Source organism: Physella acuta, unplaced genomic scaffold (genome assembly GCF_028476545.2).
Source record: "Physella acuta isolate Inbredline_101_S28 unplaced genomic scaffold, ASM2847654v3 ptg001119l, whole genome shotgun sequence".
NCBI lineage: Eukaryota > Metazoa > Mollusca > Gastropoda > Physidae > Physella > Physella acuta.
In genome coordinates, this window is record NW_026732636.1 from 152000 (window position 1) to 178152 (window position 26153).

Below are 26153 nucleotides of genomic sequence, written 5' to 3' on the forward strand. Positions count from 1 at the left end.
TACATATATACATATATACATATATACATATATACATATATACATATATACATATATACATATATATACATATATATATATATATATATATATATATATATATATATATATATATATATATATACATAGAGAGAGAAAGAGAGACAAAGAGAGGCTGACAGAAGGACAGACGGAGAGACGGAGAGACGGAGAGACGAACAGACGGACAGACAGACAGATAGACAGACAGACAGACAGACAGACAGACAGACAGACAGACAGACAGACAGACAGACAGACAGACAGACAGACAGACAGACAGACAGACAGACAGACAGACAGACAGACAGACAGACAGACAGACAGACAGACAGACAGACAGACAGACAGACAGACAGACAGACAGACAGACAGACAGACAGACAGACAGACAGACAGACAGACAGACAGACAGACAGACAGACAGACAGACAGACAGACAGACAGACAGACAGACAGACAGACAGACAGACAGACAAACAGACAAACAGACAGACAAACAGACAGACAGACAGACAGACAGACAGACAGACAGACAGACAGACAGACAGAGATTTGCTTTTCTTTAGGAAATATTGATTTTGTTCACATGAAGTTAAGCCCGGCCCATAAGGATTTACAAGAACTAAACCACTTTCGTGTGCATTAGTTACGGGGTATAGTAGTGGTGAAAAGTGTCACCTAATCAAATTATATTTTTTTTATAGTCTACTCCTCGTGTTATGCATATGTGTTGTAATGTCAGATAACGAAAATAATACGTTGAAAACCTGGTTTGGAATATAACGAGTAGCCTCCAATATAAAACATTTTATCGTTTAGTTCTGACTTCAATTCACACAAAAAAGACACAGCAACATTATAGCAGAAAATATACACTACACATAAAAAAACAACATAATCCACAAGACAACAGGACAAAACACTTCAAAACATCACCGACTGCCGGACAAACGAGCATACAGACAAACAGAAAATATATATAAATTAAATCATGTAATACTAAAAGTAGAGAAAAACGTAGTTACATAATTACCGAGTGTTATGTCGGCACGGTTCCTACATTATCACCGAGTGTTATGTCGGCAAGAAGTGGTTCCTACACGAGTCAGATTGCTCACCATTGGCCAGAACAGTTGCACGGATCATCCAGCCAAACAGATCGCGAGCAGGGAATATTTCGCTGGTGTATCGATTCAATATTGATTGAGTACAAGGGTCAGATCGAACTGCGATAACTAGTACACATTTCCAGCGGCTTCAACAGCGAACTGAACGCGGCATAAAACTTCAACAGCGAACTGAACGCGGCATTAAACCGTGAAGACTACACAGGGACCAGATGAACAAAAACTATTTCATGTATGAACACAGTTTTACATTTTCTTATTAAAACATGTTTCCTGTGTAGCAATATACTTTATTTGTTTTATAAATTTTACTCTATTTTAAATTAGGTCGTCAATTGTATACTTGTAGCGCCATTTGAAAACACACAACACAAAGCAGAAAGCGAACAGTAGAATGCTATTGGTAATATAGACAATCATTTATGTGTGGAAAATTATTTTTTTTATTTCATCCCTTTTTACTTTCTCGTATATACGTAGTATAGAGAAAGTCTTGTAATCGTGCAAAAAAAAATCGAGATTTTTACAAATCTCGACGTTTTACACCTCACTGATACGGAAAAACATAATTTTGAAACCTTGTCCGTATGTCTGTGTGTGTGTGTGTGTCTGTCTGTCTGTCTGTGTGTAAACACGTTAACTTGAGTACCGTTACAGCTAGGTTGATAAAGTTTCATATATAAGTATTTTATCAAAATCGTAGATCTGTATCAACTTTTGAGCGATTTCCGATAACCGGAAGTAGTACTTTTTCTACTTTGAATTTTTTAAAAGCCTATAACTTGAGTATTATTTCAGATACATAAATGAAATTTCACATGTAAGTAAAAGATCTAATTCTCTACCTTCTGTCAAACTTTGAGTAATTACCGTTGACCGGAAGTACTAATTTACGCTATTTCCGATTTCTCAAAAAACGCATGTGAATGTATGAAGTACTAATAATATTGCGCACTATTATGCACATTTTGTTTTGACGTTCGGTGGTGCGCAATTCTTTTTTCTACGAGATTCTATTCTATTTTTAAAAGTTTATTTTTTTGCACTATTACAAGTCTTTCTCTATACTTCGTATATACGAGAAAGTTAAAAGCGACCCCTCCCCAATTTACTTACAATTGCTTATTAACACAGATAAATGATTAATGTAAACAAAACAATAATCTATTTTATTGACTTCGAATTTCTGTCATTCTGTAAGGCTGATCAAACAAAACAGTGTAATTTGTTTTGGCGCCCCCTAAAGACCGGCATCTGGGGAGGTCGCCCCACTCGCCCTCCCCTAGCTACGCCTCTGTCAACATGCATCAGACCTGGCCTATATTTGTAAAACTTGCAGGTTGTACAGGACCTGACCAAAGTGATGAAAAACATGTCCAAATTTATCGACCTTGACCTTGATGACCAGCTCGCGCAGGACATTGTCAAGGCCACAAGATTCGATGCTATGAAAGAAAACGTACACAAACAATGGCACTTTCTCACGTTCTCTCCTTCGTAAAGGTCAGAGTCCAAACCTAATTAATTAGTTCTTAAAACAGTTCTTAAATTAGTTCTTAATTTCATTTTTAACCAGACAGCCATGCCAATGGAACAGGTGAAATAGATTTCATCTGTTTCTATTACCTCAGCATGTGAAGTAGATTTCATCTGTTTCTATTACCTCAGCATGTGAAGTAGATTTCACATGTTTCTATCATCTCAGCATGTGAAGGAATATTGTGAACCGTACTTTGCCCATCCGCCTTTAATTTACCTGAGGTGATCAGGTACCAATCAGAGCTGGGTTAACTCTATGACATTCTACGTACTTCAACCTGGATTCAAACTCGAGAATCTTGGGTCAGTAGTCGTATGCTCTACCATTTAACCTCCCCGTCCCATCCTCATTTATAAAGCATTTTGACAACGCTAAACATAATATTAATTTTTAAATGACAACAGTAGTTCTTTAACAGGGAAGTCGGAAAAGTGTTTCATTTACAACCTAAATTACTAAAAATAGCCTTTCCAACATCTACCCTACTGGGCTGATACATAAAAGTCAATAGCGCCTACACAATAGACCGAAGTAGATAGATACATTCTTATATCATAAAAGCAATGTTTTATTGACTGACATAGCGTTACTTTGACAGTTTTTATAATAAAAGTTACTTTGTCACTATTCAATTTTCGGATATTTAAAAGCTGTTGGACTACGGACCTATATAGTGGTGAAGTTTTAGACTAGTTATCTTATGGTCCCCGTATTGCTGGATGTCACTTCTTCATTCTTTAAGCTCTCCTCCATTGACCCGCAGCTTTAAGTTTAAGTTCTGTCCAACTGACCAGTAGCTTAAAGCTCTCCTCCATTGACCCGCAGCTTTAAGCTCTGCGCCACTGACCAGCAGCTTTAAGTTTAAGCTCTGTCCAACTGACCAACAGCTTAAAGCTCCACTCTATTGACCCGAAGCTTTAAGCTCTCCTCCATTGACCCGTAGCTTTAAGCTATGCCCAACTGACACGCAGCTTTAAGCTCCGCAACTGACCCGCAGCTTTAAGCTCTCCTCCATTGACCCGTAGATTTAAGCTCTCCTCCATTAACCCGCAGCTTTAAGCTCTGCTCAACTGACCCGCAGCTTTAAGCTCTGCTCCGCCGACCCGAAGCTTTAAGCTCTCCTTTAAGTGACCCGTTTCATGACTAATATCTTGAAAACTTTTCTCCAAGGCAAGTAGGCGACTGGAAAACCTGGTTAACTGTCGCCCAAAGCGAGGCTGTGGACGAGAAGATGAAAAAGTTGGACGAGACACGTTTTTCTCAAAAAAATCAGAGATACACATTATAACTTACGAAACAATTTAAAAGGTCTATTTTTTTTAGCTATTTTGTTTATCAAATTAGCCCTACACTAACCCTATCCCATACCCTAACGCTAACCCTAACGCTAATCCTAACCCTAACGCTAATCCTAAGCCTAACGCTAACGCTAACGCTAACGCTAACGCTAACGCTAACCCTAACCCTAACCCTAACCCTAACCCTAACCCTAACCCTAACCTTCTCCTAACCCTAACCCGAATCCTAATCCAGTTCGTTAAATAAAACACTCGCCTGTTAATGCCCAGCTTTTTTCATTCACAAACGGAAAGTATAGAAATGCGTGGCTTAGTTAGCTCGGTCAAACAGTAAACAGAATTAACAACACAGATTTTAATAGTCAACAAAAGATTACAATGCATATGCGCATAAAAAAGAACAACTAAATATGGATAGAACCAGGGGCGTAGCGAGGGGGGGGGGGGGGGGGCGGGGGGTGCGGACCGCACCGGGTGACACCATTTAGGGGGTGACACCAAGGCAAAAAATAGCAAAATATGTAGAGAAAAACTCGAGGGGGGGGGGGGTGCAAATCGAAAGTTTGAGGGGGGGGGGGGGGTGCGAATCGAAAACTTGAGGGGGGTGCAAATCGAAAACTTGAGGGGGGGGGGTGCAAATCGAAATGTTTGAGGGGGGGGTGCAAATCGAAAATTTGAAAGTTTGTCCCTGGGAAGGGTCTCTATGCCTCTGGGGGGGTGACACCATTAAGTGCCGCACCGGGTGACACCCGACCTCGCTACGCCACTGGATAGAACTGCACATGGATCACACTAATTTAATTTTAATTGCTTAAAAATAAACACTTTGTATTAAAACATCTTCAAAACTATTTGAAATTTCATCCACAATACAAAAATCTCACTAAACCAAATAAATTTCATTATGTGATCTAAGAAAAGATGTTATTTATTCAAGCAATGATAATAATAGCATATTCAGCCACATCTAATTGTATGACGTCATTGCAAATATATACCGAAATAAAAATCTCGAACCAAATTTTTTTTTCTTCTTTTAAACGTGACGTACTACACATAGTTTGAAAACGTTTACAATTGATACCTTCCGCCTTTATACTATGTCTACCAACAGCGTGGGTAGATTGTGTTGATGTTTCTGTCAAGATCTGCTTAGCGAAAGACTATACTAAATTAAGTTGTGCTATTTTAGTTTACAAACACATTATAAGTATGAGGTACAGTTTCAAACGTCGCCTCGGGGACCCTAGACCAGAGCCTAACGGTCATGACAAAAGTGTTCAAGTCAAGCCTGGCAATGGTTGTAGCCCCGCCTCTATGTCAAGTCCAATGATAAAGTCTCAATCTGGTCACGTGATTTGTGAGTCATCAGGAGGTAGGCCTAATTTAACCCTTAATATCAACGAGCCGACCCGTATAATAAGCCGCTATTTAGTTGTTTTACTTTCTACTTAACAGTAATTCATAATTTGTGAATTCGACAGTACCAATGCTGCCACTGAAAATATTTGCTTTAAAATACTATCAGTTGGTCGTTAAGGACGATAACCCCCCCCCCCCACCCTTCTTTCCCCATACCCCCCCCCCCCCCGTAAAAGCAGCCTCCTCTTAATTACCTCCCCTAAGTTTAAAATAGTTTCAAACTAAATTATCCGCCCCTAATAGGAGTCACTAACCCCGGCTCTATGATTGTAAACATTTAGCTTGAACCACAGCTCACCAAACCATGTGGGGGTGGGGAAGGTTGATTTATGCCTAGTGAAGAAGAGAGGGGACTGCAAGGCGCGCTTACAGATTGTTTTCTAGCGTCTCCCAGAAGAGAATTATATATATAGATAATGAACACTGTTTAGGAAACGTCAACACTATTGTACACGAGTTAGATCTAGTAGTAATTAGCTAGACTGATAACCTGAAAGTCTGGAGTTCGAATCCTAGGTTGATGCGTAGTTAGATCTTTCTTGAGTCCACCCAGCTCTGATGGGTACCTAGCTCACGTTAGGGTAAGTAAGTAAATGCGACTGGGCATAGTTCTGACCACAAAATCCCTTCTTATCCCGAGGTCACTGAAACAAGTAAATTCTAAATCACAACAATAACTTACATGTCATGCTATGGATACTGTAAACTACCCAACAATGATTGTGGGAGAGTTTGAATTCACTAGATTCACTAAACTACTTGACAACATTCTCCCAAGCATAAGAGTTTGCTAGATCTACTTGTGAATTCTAAATCACAACGGTACTTAACTTACATGTCATGCTATGGATTCTGTAAACTACCCAACCATGATTGTGGGAGAGTTTGAATTCACTAGATTCACTAAACTACTTGACAACATTCTCCCAAGCATAAGAGTTTGCTAGATCTACTTGTGAATTCTAAATCACAACGGTACTTAACTTACATGTCATGCTATGGATTCTGTAAACTACACAACCATGATTGTGGGAGAGTTTGAATTCACTAGATTCACTAAACTACTTGACAACATTCTCCCAAGCATAAGAGTTTGCTAGATCTACTTGTGAATTCTAAATCACAACGGTACTTAACTTACATGTCATGCTATGGATTCTGTAAACTACACAACCATGATTGTGGGAGAGTTTGAATTCACTAGATTCACTAAACTACTTGACAACATTCTCCCAAGCATAAGAGTTTGCTAGATCTACTTGTGAATTCTAAATCACAACGGTACTTAACTTACATGTCATGCTATGGATTCTGTAAACTACCCAACCATGATTGTGGGAGAGTTTGAATTCACTAGATTCACTAAACTACTTGACAACATTCTCCCAAGCATAGGGGTTTGCCAAATCTACTTGTAACACAGCGTTGACGGGCGTCCCGAAAGACTCGAGTTCGGATCTCGGACTCGAGTCTGTAGGACGTAACTGAGCCCACTCAGCTTTAATAGGTACCTGACTCACGTCATGTAATGTTAATTAAAACGTGAATGTCATTTTGCTTCGTATCCATTCATAAGTCGCTGTTTAAATATACTTCTTTATCCGCACTATGAACTGTTAGGTACAAAAGGAAAACTTTATTTTTCGTTGATTCACTTTCAATTTTGAAACTTTATGTAAAAAAAAAATAATTTAGATGTTTTTAAATTTAAAAAATATGTGCACATATCAATAAATAGCTATAAAAAAATAACATCCCGTAACCGATGTTCTATAGCTGTGACCTGATATTTATTTCTCTAGCTGAAATCTGCAGTTGGAGTAAGGCCAGCTGTTTCGATGAGGAAGGGCCTTTGGAAATGTGCAGTTGGAGTAAGGCCAACTGTTTCGATGAGGAAGGGGCTTTGGAAATGTGCAGTTGGAGTAAGGCCAACTGTTTCGATGAGGGAGGGGCTTTGGCTCCAGAGACTCCCAGAAGGACAGGTTGGACTGGAAGCTTGAAGGCCGAGAAGCTCTTCGTGTTCTTACAGCACTACTACAATGGCGTCTTGCCCACCCTGATTGGGTGAGTTATTCATCTTTGTGTTTGCATGCTCTTGTCATCATCTCCACACGATGTGCGTGATTAGGGGTGGGGGTGGGTAGGAAATATATACATATATATTATATATTTATATATATATATATATATATATATATATATATATATATATATATATATATATATATATATATATAAGGGTGACACCAAAATAAATAAATTTCTTAGTTGAACGAAACAATAGACACGTTATTTACATAGATTAAGTGTTTATGTAGCGAATACAAAGCAGATTCTTAGACAGTCTGCCATTTATAAAGATCTTCTTCTTCTGGAAGTCGTCTGTAAATATAATCTTTCAAGGAAGCCAAATATAAATATAATCTTTCAAGGAAGCCAAATATAAATATAATCTTTCTCTGGAAGACGTTTTAAAATATCAAATTCATCTGGAAACCACCTATAAATATAATTTTCACTAATCAGCTTATTCTCAATAAATATCATCTTATAATAGCTGTCTGCAAATATAATCTGTCTCCATTAGGGAAAACGACCTCTATAGACCTTTGTCTATTTGATGTAACGATTTATACAAATATCACATTTCTTTAATTTCCAGCAATTTTTCTGTAAATATTACACTGTATGTTTGCTAACACGGTTTCTGTTAAATCATCTTTGTCTATCTTCAGTATGCTGTCTATAAATATGATCTTTTTTTGCCAAAAAGTTCTTTATAAATATAATCTTTTTGCCAACATGCTGTCTATAAATTTAATCTTTTTGGCATTATATTGTCTAAAAGAATTATCGTCTTTTTTGTAAGAATGTTATAAATAAATATCATCTTTTCCCCCCAGTATGTTCTCTATAAATATATACTTTTCCCGCAGCATGTTGTCTAGAAATAAATACTTTTCCCCCAGGCATGTTGTCTATAAATATATACTTTTCCCCCAGTATGTTGTCTATAAATATATACTTTTCCCCCAGTATGTTGTCTATAAATATATACTTTTCCCCCAGTATGTTGTCTATAAATATATACTTTTCCCCCAGGCATGTTGTCTATAAATATATACTTTTCCCCTAGCATGTTGTCTATAAATATATACTTTTCCCCCAGCATGTTGTCTATAAATATATACTTTTCCCCCAGCATGTTGTCTATACATATATATACTTTTTCCCCAGCATGTTGTCTATAAATATATACTTTTCCCCCAGGCATGTTGTCTATAAATATATACTTTTCCCCCAGCATGTTGTCTATAAATATATACTTTTCCCCCAGGCATGTTGTCTATAAATATATACTTTTCCCCCAGCATGTTGTCTATAAATATATACTTTTCCCCCAGGCATGTTGTCTATAAATATATACTTTTCCCCCAGCATGTTGTCTATAAATATATACTTTTCCCCCAGGCATGTTGTCTATAAATATATACTTTTCCCCCAGTCTGTTGTCTATAAATATATACTTTTCCCCCAGCATGTTGTCTATAAATATATACTTTTCCCCCAGCATGTTGTCTATAAATATATACTTTTCTCCAGTCTGTTGTCTATAAATATATACTTTTCCCCCAGGCATGTTGTCTATAAATATATACTTTTCCCCCAGGATGTTGTCTATAAATATATACTTTTCCCCCAGCATGTTGTCTATAAATATATACTTTTCCCCCAGCATGTTGTCTATAAATATATACTTTTCCCCCAGTATGTTGTCTATAAATATATACTTTTCCCCCAGGCATGTTGTCTATAAATATATACTTTTCCCCCAGTATATTGTCTATAAATATATACTTTTCCCCCAGCATGTTGTCTATAAATATATACTTTTCCCCCAGTCTGTTGTCTATAAATATATACTTTTCCCCCAGTCTGTTGTATATAAATATATACTTTTCCCCCAGGCATGTTGTCTATAAATATATACTTTTCCCCCAGTATGTTGTCTATAAATATATACTTTTCCCCCAGCATGTTGTCTAAAAATATATACTTTTCCCCCAGCATGTTGTCTATAAATATATACTTTTCCCCCAGTATGTTGTCAATAAATATATACTTTTCCCCCAGTATGTTGTCTATAAATATATACTTTTCCCCCAGGCATGTTGTCTATAAATATATACTTTTCCCCTAGCATGTTGTCTATAAATATATACTTTTCCCCCAGCATGTTGTCTATAAATATATACTTTTCCCCCAGCATGTTGTCTATACATATATATACTTTTTCCCCAGCATGTTGTCTATAAATATATACTTTTCCCCCAGGCATGTTGTCTATAAATATATACTTTTCCCCCAGCATGTTGTCTATAAATATATACTTTTCCCCCAGGCATGTTGTCTATAAATATATACTTTTCCCCCAGCATGTTGTCTATAAATATATACTTTTCCCCCAGGCATGTTGTCTATAAATATATACTTTTCCCCCAGCATGTTGTCTATAAATATATACTTTTCCCCCAGGCATGTTGTCTATAAATATATACTTTTCCCCCAGTCTGTTGTCTATAAATATATACTTTTCCCCCAGCATGTTGTCTATAAATATATACTTTTCCCCCAGCATGTTGTCTATAAATATATACTTTTCCCCCAGTCTGTTGTCTATAAATATATACTTTTCCCCCAGCATGTTGTCTATAAATATATACTTTTCCCCCAGGCATGTTGTCTATAAATATATACTTTTCCCCCAGCATGTTGTCTATAAATATATACTTTTCCCCCAGTATGTTGTCTATAAATATATACTTTTCCCCCAGCATGTTGTCTATAAATATATACTTTTCCCCCAGCATGTTGTCTATAAATATATACTTTTCCCCCAGTCTGTTGTCTATAAATATATACTTTTCCCCCAGGCATGTTGTCTATAAATATATACTTTTCCCCCAGCATGTTGTCTATAAATATATACTTTTCCCCCAGCATGTTGTCTATAAATATATACTTTTCCCCCAGCATGTTGTCTATAAATATATACTTTTCCCCCAGGCATGTTGTCTATAAATATATACTTTTCCCCCAGTCTGTTGTCTATAAATATATACTTTTCCCCCAGCATGTTGTCTATAAATATATACTTTTCCCCCAGCATGTTGTCTATAAATATATACTTTTCCCCCAGCATGTTGTCTATAAATATATACTTTTCCCCCAGGCATGTTGTCTATAAATATATACTTTTCCCCCAGGCATGTTGTCTATAAATATATACTTTTCCCCCAGCATGTTGTCTATAAATATATACTTTTCCCCCAGGCATGTTGTCTATAAATATATACTTTTCCCCCAGTCTGTTGTCTATAAATATATACTTTTCCCCCAGCATGTTGTCTATAAATATATACTTTTCCCCCAGGCATGTTGTCTATAAATATATACTTTTCCCCCAGTCTGTTGTCTATAAATATATACTTTTCCCCCAGCATGTTGTCTATAAATATATACTTTTCCCCCAGCATGTTGTCTATAAATATATACTTTTCCCCCAGCATGTTGTCTATAAATATATACTTTTTCCCCAGGCATGTTGTCTATAAATATATACTTTTCCCCCAGCATGTTGTCTATAAATATATACTTTTCCCCCAGGCATGTTGTCTATAAATATATACTTTTCCCCCAGTCTGTTGTCTATAAATATATACTTTTCCCCCAGTCTGTTGTCTATAAATATATACTTTTCCCCCAGTCTGTTGTCTATAAATATATACTTTTCCCCCAGGCATGTTGTCTATAAATATATACTTTTCCCCCAGCATGTTGTCTATAAATATATACTTTTCCCCCAGGTATGTTGTCTATAAATATATACTTTTCCCCCAGTATGTTCTCTATAAATATATACTTTTCCCCCAGTATGTTGTCTATAAATATATACTTTTCCCCCAGCATAAGCCTCGCCAGCCTGGTCCTGTTATTGATGTGCATTCAGATGTCTGTGAGTTGGGATAGCGAATATTAGGTCATCGGAAAGATGTGCAACGGAAAACTGCGAATTTTTTTTTCTTAAATCGAGCATTTGTAGACAGTAACAAACAGTGACTACATCTACATTGTAGCATAATTAAACGTCTTTCAACAAAATAAGGCAAAATTGAAGTGTATTAGCATAATTAGTTTGTATTTGCGCATTTTTCTATTTGCAGTTTTCCGTTACGCAGTTTTCTGGGAACTCAAATAATTTCAGCCTTATATGAACCTTTAAAAACATATACAAACCTGCGTAACCTTAAAACTAAAAGGTTTACAACCTACTTAAACTTATACTAACTTACCCAATCTACTAAACTTATAATTTAGAATACAAGACTGGTACCAATTAACACTTATTGTTTTAAGTTTAAAAAGAAAATACCATGTACCAGATGTTATAGTACTTCATTAAATACTGGCACCTATATTTGAAAGTTACTGCCACTTGTATTACCTCTCTTGATTTAGGATGTGAAAATGAAAAATGTGTGCTCGCCTGACGAGTTGAGTGATCTGAACATTATTAGGGTGAGTTTATTGACTGAGGTATAGTATGATTGAGAAGGGATATTATTTTTTACAATTGAGGAACAACACATTAAAGTGTATATTACATTTTTTGTTTCTTATTACAAGAGCTGTATGAAGCATGTCATTTTAACTTTGAGTCAATTATATATATATATATATATATATATATATATATATATATATATATATATATATATATATGTATATATACATATATTTATATGTATATAAAATTGACGCAAAAATGAAATATATTTAACAAATGCTTTAGTTCTTAAAAAATTATAATACATTCCATGTTTGGTAAATAAAATGTATTTTTCTTATTTTGAGTAATTTGTCTGTGTTGAAGATATCTTTTATGTTGTGTACTTTACATGAAGCAAGTAAATGTGCATCATATTATTTTATGCTCTGATTACTGTTATTGTTTAAACAGAAGGAACTGGCGATCATGGAACAGCATGTCCGCAGCAACAACATGAGCGTGACTTGCGAGGACGTCTTGAAGAAACTCACGCAGCTTGAACTGGACGGCAGACTGAAGACAAGTGTCCTAAAGCAAATGGTGAGCCATGTCATGGACCAGATACGTGAAAACGGTGATGTCATGCTGCTTGGATATCCCAAAACTGGTGAGTTCTACCATGTTGTTTGCATTAAAACTGGTGAGTTCTACCACGTTGTTTTCATCAAAACTGGTGAATTCTACCACGTTGTTTGCATCAAAACTGGTGAGTTCTACCACGTTGTTTGCATCAAAACTGGTGAATTCTACCACGTTGTTTGCATTAAAACTGGTGAGTTCTACCACTTTGTTTGCATTAAAACTAGGGAGTTCTACCACGTTGTTTGCATTAAAACTGGTGAGTTCTACCACGTTGTTTGCATTAAAACTGGTGAGTTCTACCACGTTGTTTGCATTAAAACTGGTGAGTTCTACTAATTAAAAACCGGTTAGTTCTATCATGATGTTTACATCAATACTGATGAGTTTTACCACGATGTTTACATTAGATACTGACTGGTGAGTTCTACTCACGATGTTTACATTAGAAACTGGTGAGTTCTTCTCACGATGCTTACATTAGAAACTGGTGAGTTCTCCCTACGAAGATGATACTAAAGCTGGTGAGTTTTGTCTACAGAACTGCTGTTATTCCTATGTAAGCCTTGCAATGCAACTAGATCTAGTACTAAATTTCCTTCACTATTGAAGAAGCGCTAAGTTTTAATTAGTTCGATTACAACAATCGGTATTGTTACGTCCCTTTATCGAGAATGGGTTCTCAACGCCCACAACAATATCGTCTATTTATTCAAAGCAAGAACATTATTAAATGCTATGTTTTAAGTCATTATTGAAATAATAGAGCCAAATTGGATTCTTTGCCCCTGGCATAAAATGAGTTGTGTTTAAACGTGTGGTTGTTTAGACTACTTTTAAGGTCTACTTTAATACGGTGTTAAGTGTTTTATAAAGATGTATGTTTCCATCTGCAGATCGATATATATATATATATATATATATATATATATATATATATATATATATATATATATATATATATATATATATATATATATATATATATATATATATATATATATATATATATATATATATATATATATATATATATATATATATTTATATGCGTGTGTATTTCAGAGATGATAGGAGCAAGCCCAAATGACTCTAGTCTTCAGAAACTTGAAGCAGACGGCCCTCTCTATCACGAATCACACTTGATCTCCCTCCATGATACAAGGATGTAGAGAGCCGTTCCTAGCCTGGAATCTAGCTGTGTTTTGGATGATCCATGTGAACCTCTCTTTGTGATGAGTGCTCGGTCAATGAGTTATCAAATGTTCCGTTTCAAACAAAATTTGTTATGAGCCTATATGTTGAATAGTGCAGTAAATGAATTTTATTAAATATTCCTTACGAAACACAATTTTTGTGATTTTATTTAAGTAAGATTGCTGTTAGTGTAGTATTGTCTATTGTACATACCTTGTGCTATTTTTTAGTGCAGCTATACTACTATAGTTGCATGTGGAAATATCAATTTGTATTTTAATTTATTTAGCTAAGTGTACTGAGTAGTATTTATATAAAGCTAATGATTCGCAGTGGCAGAACAAACCGTTTGCAATGGGAAGCTGGTTTGTCTTGTTAAGTTATAAGAATTCAATAATAATAAGAATTGTACTTAAACAAGAGCAACAACGTTGTGGATTATTTTTAGCCGACAAACAATAGCCGATTATGCCCCTTGCAAAACTTATAATATTTTGCAGCTAACTTTGCAAACTACCGAATTCTTTACTTAATAAAAAAAAAAACTCTGTATAAAACATAGCTTCTAAACTATTTTAAGTTTGTCCACAATTCAAAAACACTTTTAAAGTCAATGGACGCGAGAAAAAAAAGTCTCAAAGGAATTTGAGAAGTCCATTAATTAATTTAAAAATCATGCACGGCGTAGCTACAATTACTATGGTTATAAAATCCTGTCTATCTGATTTTTTTCGGACTTTACTAAAGATTGGATGTATTTGATGTTTTAAATATTTTCGGTAACTAAATCAAAATTTAAAAAAAAAGCAAATCAATTTGGTTTTCACGTGTAATGGCGACATAAACAATAGCATCCCGCTATTCAATAGGCTGCCATAAATTTTATTGTACACACGAGCCGACCCGCGGCGTATCATACGCCGCTAGCTATTTAGTTGATTTATTTTCTACTTTTCAGTAATTCATAATTTGTGAATTCGACAGTACCAATTCTGCCACTGAAAATATTTGTTTTAAAACACTAAGAGTAGGTCGTTAAGGACGATAACCCCCCCCCCGCTCCTTTCCCTCAACCCCTACCCTACCACCCCCCTCCCCCCCCCCCCCCCCCCCCCCGTGAAAGCAGCCTCCTCTTAATTACCTCCCCTAAGTTTTCTATCGTCTCCAAGAAGAGAATTATATATATATATATATATATATATATATATATATATATATATATATATATATATATATATATATATATATATATAGATTGTAAGCTAAAAAAAGAAAAAAAACTAAGTCATGGGGTTTAAATTTGCATTGTTATTTAAAAACTTGATCTGCAAAGTTTTTTAAACAAATAATTATCGATCACGGAGTTCATGTACAGCCAATCAACATCTGTCTTACGAAAGTGAAACATCCGGTTATAACTAAGGCTTGATGAAAATAAATAGAAATGTAGCCTTAAACTCAACAAATTATTTTCACGTTCTCTGGATTTGCAACTTTTATAGCATTTATTCTAAAAATATAAAAACTTTAAATTAATTAAAGGCTTAAGTTTTTATTTTTTAAATTATTTTTACGGTCTAAATCTAAAAAGCACCTTTTTATTCCATGTTAACAACATTATGGAAGGATTCTCGTCAACTCGCTCGCGTTCATTGGATGTAATCGTTTAAAAATACATGTTAATTTATTTAATCTGTTATATATATATATATATATATATATATATATATATATATATATATATATATATATATATATATATATATACATATATATATAATAGAAAGCATATTATATTGAGATCAGTCACAGCGTAATTTGATGACGTCATTATAAATATAAAAGGAAATAAAAATCTCAAACCACAATGTTTTCTGGTTTTAAGAATGTGACGTAGTACGCATCATTTGAGACGGCTCCTTCCGCCATTACAACTTTAACAGCACGTGTGTTCATGGTTTTGACATATTTTTGTCCAGATCTGAATAGAATAATACTTCAGTAAGCTGAACGGGTATTTATTTTAGCTTACAAACCTAGACGTATGGGGAGCTTAAAACGTTGTTTCTGGTACACTGGACCTGAGCCTGACGGTCGTGTCTCAAGCCCTAAAGCCAAGGTTCAGTCTGATCTTGTGGATCGTCCTGCATTAGATTTAGAAGGTAACTTGTAAAACTGAGGAATTGGACCTATTGTCTATCAGTTATTAGTTATTAGTAATGCTTGGTATCAGTTATTAGTAATGCTTGGTAAATTGGTAGAGCTTACGAATGCTAACCCGAAAGTATTGAGTTTAAATCGCTTATTAGTAGAATGTTCCTAAGACCACCCAGCTCTGAAGAGCGCCTGACTCCTGCCAAGGAAAGTAAAAGCGGCTGAGCAGACTGCTCACCAGCTATCCCTTTATATGTCGCTGAAACAGGTACAGTGGTTTGGGGTCCATAAATGACGTCATGCTTTTTTTTTACGATTTTTACCTCCCCCCCCTTCCCCTCCGTCACACATGGCCACAAAAAAGCCACCCCCCCCCTAAAATTACGTCACACCTCAGTCTACAAACCCCCTTAAAAAAGGCTGTTGAATTTTTCTTATTTAAAACCGTTTTGTAAAACGCGAAATAACTGCTAAAAATCGTTTTCTAACATTTCTTTTTCATAATGAAAAAGTGTGACGTCCCAACATCTAAACCCACCCCCGCACCTCCCCCTCATCACACACCGTCACAAAATTACGGACCCCCCCCTCTCCCTCCCTACGAGTGTGAAGTCATTTATGGACGACCTCTTTGCTAGATGTACTCGTAAAAAAGCGCTGCCGGGCGCCAGAGGCTACGTCTACCAACCCGAAAGTCTTGAGTTCGGATCTCGCGTCTGTACGACGTCCTTGATCCCCCCCCCTAGCTCCAAAAGGTACCAAAACTCACGTCATGAAAAATAAAAGTGGCTTTACCGCACTATTCTTTCATAGACGTTGTTAAGAAACACGCTGACTGTATTTCATCTGCCCTATGAACCGTTAGGTCGAAAATGGGAACTTTAGTTCTTTGTTTTATTTAATACATGTGTTAAATGTTTAAAAGTTTCAAAAATATTGTGTGCTCATATTAACCAATGAGAGCAGGACAAAACACCATCACCCCGTCAATTACCCCCCCCCCCCCCGGAATTTCTCCTCTGACATTACCCCCCCCCTTGAACAATACCCGCATCCCCTGTCACTTAAACCCCGCCCAGTTAGGGATAGGGTTAGGCTAGTGCTAGGGTTAGATGTAAATTTAGAGATGGTGCTAGGATTGATGTTGGAGTTATGGTTTGCTAGCTTTGGCTGTTAAGGTTAGAGTCAGAGTCAGGGTTCTTCAGGATGGGGGGGAAGGGGTAAGGACTCCGGGTGGGGATGCTCGGGGCGGTGTTTGACATGGGGTAATGTCCTAGACTCCTAACAAATAGTTTTAAATAAATAAAAGCACAAAGCCTATGTTCTAGGGCTTTAACATCATATGACATATTTATTTTCTCTCTAGCTAAAAGTACTCCCGGAATGATGGGGCTGTTTGGCAGGATCAAAAAACATAATTCTTTCACAGTGCGCTACATTAGCATCGTCTTGCCCATCCTGATTGGGTGAGTTATTCATCTTTGTGTTTACATGCTCTTGTCATCATCTCCACACGGCGTGCGTTGGGGTGGGTAGGATATATATATATATATAGGTGTAACAAGAAAATAAATAATGTTTTAGTTTCATTAAACCATAGACACGTTATCCATATAGATTCATTGTTTATGTAGTGAAATACAAAGCAACTTCTTTAACTACCTTACGTCTTAAAATATCATCCATTAAGAATATCAGCCGTCTAAGAATAATATCTTCCGAGCCATCTATACACATCATCTTTTTATGGAAACCATTTATAAATATAATTTTGACTATGTCATGGGAGGTTGGCGTGGTCGCGTCAGTTAAACTCGTGGTTGCTTAAACGAAAAGTCCCGAGTTCGAAACCCCTGGTAGATGAGTGGACTAATCTCACAAAAAACAACTGCTGCCATCTAGTTTGTTCTTGGATGGACATTGGCTTTGGAAGGATATCCAAAAAGAAAAGCAGGCTGAAATCGGAGCAAGCGATTGACAAGGAGTTCCTAATTGGGTTGGAAGGAATCTCTTCCAACATTAGAATAAAGAAGGAAAAAGAACTGTCTGTCTACAAATACTATCTTTGTATATTTACTAGAGAGTTGTCTATTCAATTATATTTCTCTATTTACCAGCATATGGTGTAAACAAGAGATTCTGCCATTGTTGCGTGGACAGCTTGAAGAACAGTATGAACAGTATAAACAGTGTCAAGAGATCTGCAGTGCAAGAATGATGGCACAGCTCGCAGCCGCCATGAGCAATGCCGTAAGTCGGGATAGCAATTATCAGAAACTATAAATAACCCTTAAAGTTCCCTTTCAAACCTGACGGTCTATGGCGCAAGTGAAGTAGATTTCATTTGTTTCTGTGACGTCGGGATATGAAGGTATATGAAGGGATCGTGTGGTCATCACTATGCCCAGCCGCCTTTACTTTCCCTAACATGAGTTAGGTACTCAGAAGAGTTGGGTGGACTCAGGGATTCGAACTCGAGACTTACGGGTTAGCAGTCCAGCTCTCTACCGCTAGAATACTCCGTCCCCTTAATAAATAATCCTTATCAAATGTAAACTTTATACGGAACTTTTAATAGATCTACTAACATACTAAATTTTATGCAAAGATATACAAACCTACTAAATCTTATACGGAATATTTACAAGATATAAAATCTTTTCAAAGATAAATAAACCTACTAAACCTAATGCTAATAGGCTAAAAGATTGTTGTGTATATCAAACCTATAAAATTCGTGTCGAACTTAAAACCCATGACGTATTGTTTATATATATATATGTACACACTATATATATATAGTATTTGTTATGTGTATTCACTGTTTCAATGGTAGGCCTTAAATTTTTAAATTTGTAAAAGACGTTGAAAAATATTTCACCCCAATATGTGCATCTACTCTAGTAACTAACGCTACTACCATTATCTCCCCTTGTTATAGGATTTGGATGTCATTCTCAGTAACTCGGCTAACCAGTTCGTCAGTATCAAAAACATACTGGTAAGTTCGTTGTTGGATGTGTAGTATTGCAGAGAATTAATATCAAAAACACACTGCTAAGTTCGTTGTTTGATGTGTAGTATTGCAGATAATTGATATAAAAAAACATACTGGTAATTTCGTTGTTGGATGTGTAGTATTGCAGATAATTGATATAAAAAACATACTGGTAAGTTCATTGTTAGATGTGTTGTAGGCCTATAGTCGAAAAAATAAATTTTCAATACAGCTGAACAACTAACACATTAAAATGTATACATTTATTTTTATTACTAAGGGTTTTGACTCTTATTAATTTAAGTTTGTGTTAATTCTATATTTATGGTACAATTTTGTTAGCAATAAAAATGTATCCTTACACTTTGAGTAACGTATTTGATTGAAGATACCTGTTATGTTGTGTAATTTACGTAAAGCTAGTGGATCTGCAACAATTGTTGAAAGTTCCGATATCTGTTTTTGTTGGAACAGATGGAAGTAGAGAACACTGGCACGATCTACCTCAGCAGCAACATGAGAATGTCTGCCGATGACGTCTTACTGAAACTCAGGCAGCTTTTTCTGGACGGCAAACTGGAGCTATCTGTAGTAAAGAAAAGTGAGAGCAATGGCAAGGTCGTGGAACTTGAAGACATCATGCTGCTTGGCTATCCCAAAACTGGTGAGTTCTACTCACGATGTTTACATTAGAAACTGGTGAGTTCTACTCACGATGTTTGCACTAGAAACTGGTGAGTTCTACTCACGATGTTTACATTAGAAACTGGTGAGTTCTACTCACGATGTTTACACTAGAAACTGGTGAGTTCTACTCACGATGTTTACATTAGAAACTGGTGAGTTCTACTCACGATGTTTACATTAGAAACTGGTGAGTTCTACTCACGATGTTTACATTAGAAACTGGTGAGTTCTACTCACGATGTTTACACTAGAAACTGGTGAGTTCTACTCACGATGTTTACATTAGAAACTGGTGAGTTCTACTCACGATGTTTACATTAGAAACTGGTGAGTTCTACTCACGATGTTTGCACTAGAAACTGGTGAGTTCTACTCACGATGTTTACACTAGAAACTGGTGAGTTCTACTCACGATGTTTACATTAGAAATTGGTGAGTTCTACTCACGATGTTTACACTAGAAACTGGTGAGTTCTACTCACGATGTTTGCATTAGAAACTGGTGAGTTCTACTCACGATGTTTACATTAGAAACTGATGAGTTCTACTCACGATGTTTACATTAGAAACTGGTGAGTTCTACTCACGATGTTTACATTAGAAACTGGTGAGTTCTACTCACGATGTTTACATTAGAAACTGGTGAGTTCTACTCACGATGTTTACATTAGAAACTGGTGATTCTACTGACAGATTACAGTCAAGCTATTCCTCTAAAAATCTTACATTGCGACTAATGTCCTAAGTTTCCTTCCGTGCGGCGTCTAAACGGCCAATGACAAAACGGCCCCGTCAAAACAACCCCGTCAAAAGTCATTACGATTCCCGAGAAATAAGTTCCCGTCATTTTTGCTCACAAAAAATAGGCTCCTGTCAATTTGGCTCACGACAATAGGACCGTAGAGACCAATTTTCCTTGGCAAAACAGTCTCATTGAATATGACGCCTGCCAGTGGGATCCCTTCATCAATTTTCTTTGAAGTTAGCTTATCCAACACTCTTAAGTAATGCAACGTATGCATCTCTTGTTCAGCAGGCCTTATTTTTATTATAAAATATCTATCATAAGAAATAGTATGTTTTAATTTAAGGGTCATCTTTCTATGACTTCCATAATTGAGTCGGTTATAGACTGTTCCAACCCAGTGTGTGTGTGTGGGGGGGGGGGGGGGGGGTCCACGCTGTACTTTCCTACATACAGTATGCTTGTAGGTTATCAAAACAAAATGCTGTTATCCTGTAAACATCAAGTATTTCATACATTTACACTTCTGTGCTCGCTTTTATGCAACAGATCTTTATTGTTGTAATTAAACATTATCAAAATTTTAGAATTGGTGGAATTTAGCTGTTAAGGGCTTGATTTGTTTGTGAATTGATGTTGGTGTGTGTGTATTTCAGATGGGAGAGAACAAACGCAAAATAAAAGCCTTGAGAAACCCGAAGGACACGACCGAGACCTTCTACACTCACAGTTCATCTATCTCCATGATACAAGAATATAAAAAAATCATTGTAAGCCTGGTATCTAACTGTGTTTTGGATGGTCTATGTGAGCCTCTAGCCGTGATTGGTGCTCGGATATTTAGAAGGAAAATTAAACTATGTCTCTAAACAGTTCGCTAATCAACATTTGCAATACATTTTGCTGGTGATTTGTGATCGATCATTGAGTAATTAAATGTTACTCCAAACAGTTTTGTTTTTAAAACAATAGTTTTAAAATAAGTTAACAAGTGCAGTAAATGAATTTTAATAAATATTGCTTTAAGAAATAACCAATTTGTGATTTTATTTAAGTAAGATTGCTGTTCGTATGGTACTTCCATGTGTGTTTGTACATATCGTGTGCTAATTCTTAGTGCAACTTCATTTGTGTAGTTGCACGTAGAAATGTCATTCATAATCTTTATTTGTTTTAGCTATGTATAATGTAAGACATACGTTTTGCTAACACTTTGCAATTTGCTGAACTAGAAATAAAATAATATATATATATATATATATATATATATATATATATATATATATATATATATATATATATATATATATATATATATATATATATATATATATATATATATATATATATATATATATATTGGCGATGACTATGGTTATATAAAAACGAAGGGTTGAAATCATAAAAGCTGGGGTTGGCGTTGTCGTGCAGGTAAAGCTCGTGGCTGCAACCGAAAAGTTCAGAGTCTGAACACCCAAACAAATGCTGCTCGATAGCTGGGGGCAGTGGGTTCAGCAACCCATCTAGGAGAGACAACTAAAAAAATCAAACAACTGTTGTCTTAAAGTTTGTTCCTGGACGGACAAAGACAATGGAAGCTAATCCAGAAAGAAAAGCAGAGTGAAATCTGAGTCGACGGACCAAACGGTGAATAACAGACTGATTTGTAATACATATTTTTATTGTATGAAATCCCTTCCAACAATTAAGAACGAAGATGAATAAGAAAATCATGAAAGAAAACAAAATGTGTACACGTTTTATTATTTTGATTCTGTGTAACTTCTCACAGGAAAAATTAAATGTACATAATTTAGTCAAAAGGTAGGGAAAAGTAGAAAAAATAATAAAAGCCCGAATCGAACAAAATCTATTGAAATATCAATCGATCTCAAAGCTTACACTATCTTATAATACAACTATTAACTTGTTTTTAAGCATGTATAGAATATAGCTGATTTTCATCAAATAGAATACATGTGACGTAGATCACATAATGTTGATCATACAAGTACATTTCATTACAATTTTAACAAAAGTCTCACATATTTAACTTGTTTAGGAATTACAGACACTGATAACTATGCGTGTTGTACTGGCTTGTTTACATTTGCTTACACTATATGTAACATAAGCTTCAATATACCAGTAGCCTATGTTGAATTATGGCACTACATGGCCTAGCGGTAGAGAGCTAGCCTGCTAACCGGATAGTCTCGAGTTCCAATCCAGGTTCAAGTCAGTAGAACGTCCCCCCCCAGCTCTGACTTACGTTAGGGAAGTTAAAGGCGGCTGGGCATAGTGCTGACCACAATATCCCTTCTAATGCCGAGGTCACAGAAACAGGTGAGCTCTACTTCACTTGCCCCATGGACCGGCAGGTTTGAAAAGGGAACTACCACTACTACTTCTACACGAAATTAAAATTTGAACAACACCCATGTTTGTTGTTTTGGATTTTGTGAACTAACAAAAGGATAAAATGGAGAGAACTTAGAAGCTGAAGGGAAACAAGTAAATGCTGATTAAGCCTAGAAAATTTTGTCTAATAGTGCAGGTTGGTCAAATCATTCCCATTTTATAACATAACTTTACAAGGACCACCAGTTTCGAAAGGGTAATTTTGTATATTTATGTAATTAAAAACTTCATCTTTTTAATGCCTATAAGTCACATCAAAACCTGTTGCACATTTTTCTCAAAGTTTTGAAAGTTCAGGTTTGGAGTAGGGTGTGACTAGTGGACAACAATGACATAGACTTACTTAAATATTATGTTTTAAATAACGGTGACATAATCTTGACTAAATCATCATCATTTTTTCCAGTTCATGCCCAAGACACATTGGGGCAGGTGAAGTAGAGGTCATCTGCTTTAGATGTGATAACGTGGTCAACACTATGCCCAGCCGCAGTTGTTCTCCCTAACGTGAGTTAGGTTCCCATCTGAGCTGGGTGGGCTCAGGAACATTCTACTGACTTGAACCCGTTTAGCAGTCTAGCTCTCAACCGCTATGGGACGGAGTGGTCTAGCGAAATTCTTTTTTTCTACGAGATTTTATTTTATTTTAAAAAGTTTAAGTAATTAAAAATGGATTAAAAATCATGTCTATATCTCGAGTTGCAATCCCCTGTTGTTTTATATGAGAATATTCGAGAAAGTTTAGGGGAGATCACTCCCGGTTCATTTTATTTCCTTGAAAAATAAGATACAACTTTACATTGGCATATGTATTTTACCTGTTAAACTTGAGACAATATATACAATTGAATATAAAACATTTTATAATCGAACAACGGGCTCCGATATACAAAGACAACTCCGTACACTCACAATTCGGCCTACAAAATGTTTTGGTCTAATCCCCCTTGACATTACACTCACAATTTGGCTTCAAAATATTTTTGTGAAATCTCTCTCCTGACATTACGTGTAGCAATGTGTACAATACTTAAAATTAAACTATGTACAGTTTATATAATGAAACGCGTACAATTGTAGTAAAACTGTTGTATTTTATATATTAAAATTCAAATGGAGTTGAACAACGAAAATATTATTGTCATGTAACCTTCAAATTACGTTTATTATATTCACGTTTTATGATGAGTTAGTGATGAAAGTAACGATTTCACACTTCGTGCACGTTTGCTGGGGCAGCATCTATCGATTAGCCAGACAACCAATCAAATCAGTGCATGTTCGCATAATTAATGAACCTTGAACTGCTCAAGTAGCACATAGTAAATGTTGTTTCAAGATGGACTGAAACATTCTATATCAATATGTAAGTACTCGAGTTTATAAGGGCTTGATCTCGAGTTTATTTCATAAGGTAATACATTGATTGGTAGCTTAAATAAACAAGTAGAAAAAATACATTTAAGATTTTACAACGAATTTCTCGTGGGTCGATTCAAAGCTTGACTATTTCAATCAATCAATATTTCGACTTAAAAGTAACACATTTTGTCTTAAAACAGGTAATTTTAGTTTTGCATTCTGGAATAGTCTAGAATAAAGGTTGACCCGCAATTATGTTGATAAATGTCAAGGAAGAAATATAGGCTTTATTTAGCAGCCGTCATAATTTTCATCCACTACGTTTATATTTTTTACCTCACGGTCAAGGTCAGAGTATTGCGCTATCGATTATCGCTACAAAAGTCCGAGGGAATCGATTACCTGATTGATTTAGTTTTACCTGGCTCTTTTTAGGCCTGCAATGTGTTAGCCATAACTAATGATACGCCTCTACAGGCTCTACTACTGGTTCTAGATGGCTAAAATTTAATGAATAATTAGAACAAACAGAGAAGGTAATTACCACATCAGTTTCATTACTTTAAGAAGCTAATGAATTGATACTTAATAATAATTTTCACAGCGGTTTTCAACAGTCCTAAAAAAAAAAATAAGTTCAAATAATTAGAAATATAGCATTCCAAAAATAGATAAAACATGTAAAACTTAATTCAAGTACTGGATAAATAATTGTATTAATAAAGTTTATTAATTCCACAGAGATAAGGGTGACCGAATTGATATAGCAGGTACATAGAACAACTGATAAAACTGTACCCTATTATTAGATTTAAAATTCTGTAGACTATCCGTTTGAAGGTGGTACTATGGAGGAAAAACAAGAATTTTGCAGCGTCTCAAGACACGAATACAAACACACTGAGAAAACTTTTGATAAATCAGACGGCAAACCGCATAAAAAGCAAGAATTCAATTCATTGTTGGTAGCGTCCAAAAATGGATTTGAAAAACTTGCAAAGGTATCTATTAAACATGGACGGGATTTAAAGAATGTTGATCAAAGTGGGTATGATGCTTTAATGACAGCCGCTGCCAATGGGCATGATAAAGTTGTAGAACTTCTAATTAAAAGTGGAAGCGATATAAAAACTATTGATAATAATGGATACAATGCTTTAATGTTAGCCTCTCGAAATGGCCATGAAAAAACTGTCGAAGTTTTAATACAAAGTGGCAGTGATATTAACGCCGTGGATCATAATGGGCGGAATGCTTTAATGCTAGCCTCGAAAAATGGACGAGACAAAACAGTCGAATTTTTGCTCAAAAGTGGGTGTGATTTTAAAACCGTTGATAAAAATGGTTATAATGCTTTCATGCTAGCGGCTAGATATGGACACGAACAAACGGTTGACGTATTTATTAAGAATGGGTGTGATGCAAAGCTAGTTAAAACCGATGGACAAAATGCTTTAATGCTGGCTTCTTCTGCTGGACATGTAAAAACGGTTGAGCTTCTAATAAAGTGTGGACTTGACGTGAACGCTGTTAGCAAAGGCGGTGGCACCGCGCTTATGTTGGCCTCTAAACATGGACATGAACAAAGCGTAGATCTTCTGATCAAAAGTGGAAGCTATGTGAATGCAGCAAACTGTAATGGTTGGACAGCATTAATGATGGCAGCTGCAAATGGTCAAGAGAAAATTGTAGAACTTCTAGTTGAAAGAAGTGACGTTAATGCAGTAAATAAAGGTGGTGATAATGCGTTAATACTAGCCTCTAAAAATGGACATGACAATACTGTAATTATCCTAATTAGAAGTGGGGTGGATGTGAAAGCGGTCAACCATGAAGGAATGAATGCGCTGATGCTAGCTGCCAGAGATGGGCGTGAGAAAACAGTGGAGCTACTACTTAAGCACGGATGTAAGGTTGATGTTGTTGCAAAGGGTGGTGATAATGCCTTGACGCTAGCTTCTGCGAATGGGCATGACAAAATTGTCAATTTTT

General features: G+C 35.9%; 2 protein-coding genes across 2 annotated transcripts; both read left to right on the forward strand.

The window, feature by feature from the left end:
• The first annotated feature begins 5036 nt into the window (after positions 1-5036).
• LOC131955957 (uncharacterized) lies at positions 5037-13948 on the forward strand. Its single transcript, XM_059320287.1, has 6 exons — positions 5037-5361; positions 7211-7472; positions 11376-11424; positions 11928-11987; positions 12430-12625; positions 13663-13948. Exons 1-6 carry the CDS (start codon positions 5199-5201, stop codon positions 13767-13769), a joined length of 837 nt encoding a protein of 278 aa, XP_059176270.1. The 5' UTR covers positions 5037-5198; the 3' UTR covers positions 13770-13948.
• Positions 13949-15688: 1740 nt separating this feature from the next.
• On the forward strand, positions 15689-21396 carry LOC131955964 (uncharacterized). The gene is made up of 6 exons (XM_059320295.1): positions 15689-15956; positions 17315-17414; positions 18066-18198; positions 18890-18949; positions 19421-19610; positions 21035-21396. The coding sequence occupies exons 1-6, from the start codon at positions 15839-15841 to the stop codon at positions 21136-21138; spliced, it is 705 nt and encodes a 234-aa protein (XP_059176278.1). The 5' UTR covers positions 15689-15838; the 3' UTR covers positions 21139-21396.
• The last annotated feature ends 4757 nt before the right edge of the window (positions 21397-26153 follow it).

Excerpts from the sequence above, each read along its gene's own strand:
- LOC131955964 (XM_059320295.1), top strand. The coding sequence starts at position 15,839 with ATGGGGAGCTTAAAACGTTGTTTCTGGTACACTGGACCTGAGCCTGAC. Across the intron at positions 18,199-18,889 it reads CAGCCGCCATGAGCAATGCC|GATTTGGATGTCATTCTCAG; the intron begins GTAAGTCGGGAT and ends CCCTTGTTATAG. Across the intron at positions 18,950-19,420 it reads TCAGTATCAAAAACATACTG|ATGGAAGTAGAGAACACTGG; the intron begins GTAAGTTCGTTG and ends TTGTTGGAACAG.
- LOC131955957 (XM_059320287.1), top strand. The coding sequence starts at position 5,199 with ATGAGGTACAGTTTCAAACGTCGCCTCGGGGACCCTAGACCAGAGCCT. Across the intron at positions 11,988-12,429 it reads GTGATCTGAACATTATTAGG|AAGGAACTGGCGATCATGGA; the intron begins GTGAGTTTATTG and ends TTGTTTAAACAG. Across the intron at positions 12,626-13,662 it reads GCTTGGATATCCCAAAACTG|AGATGATAGGAGCAAGCCCA; the intron begins GTGAGTTCTACC and ends TGTGTATTTCAG.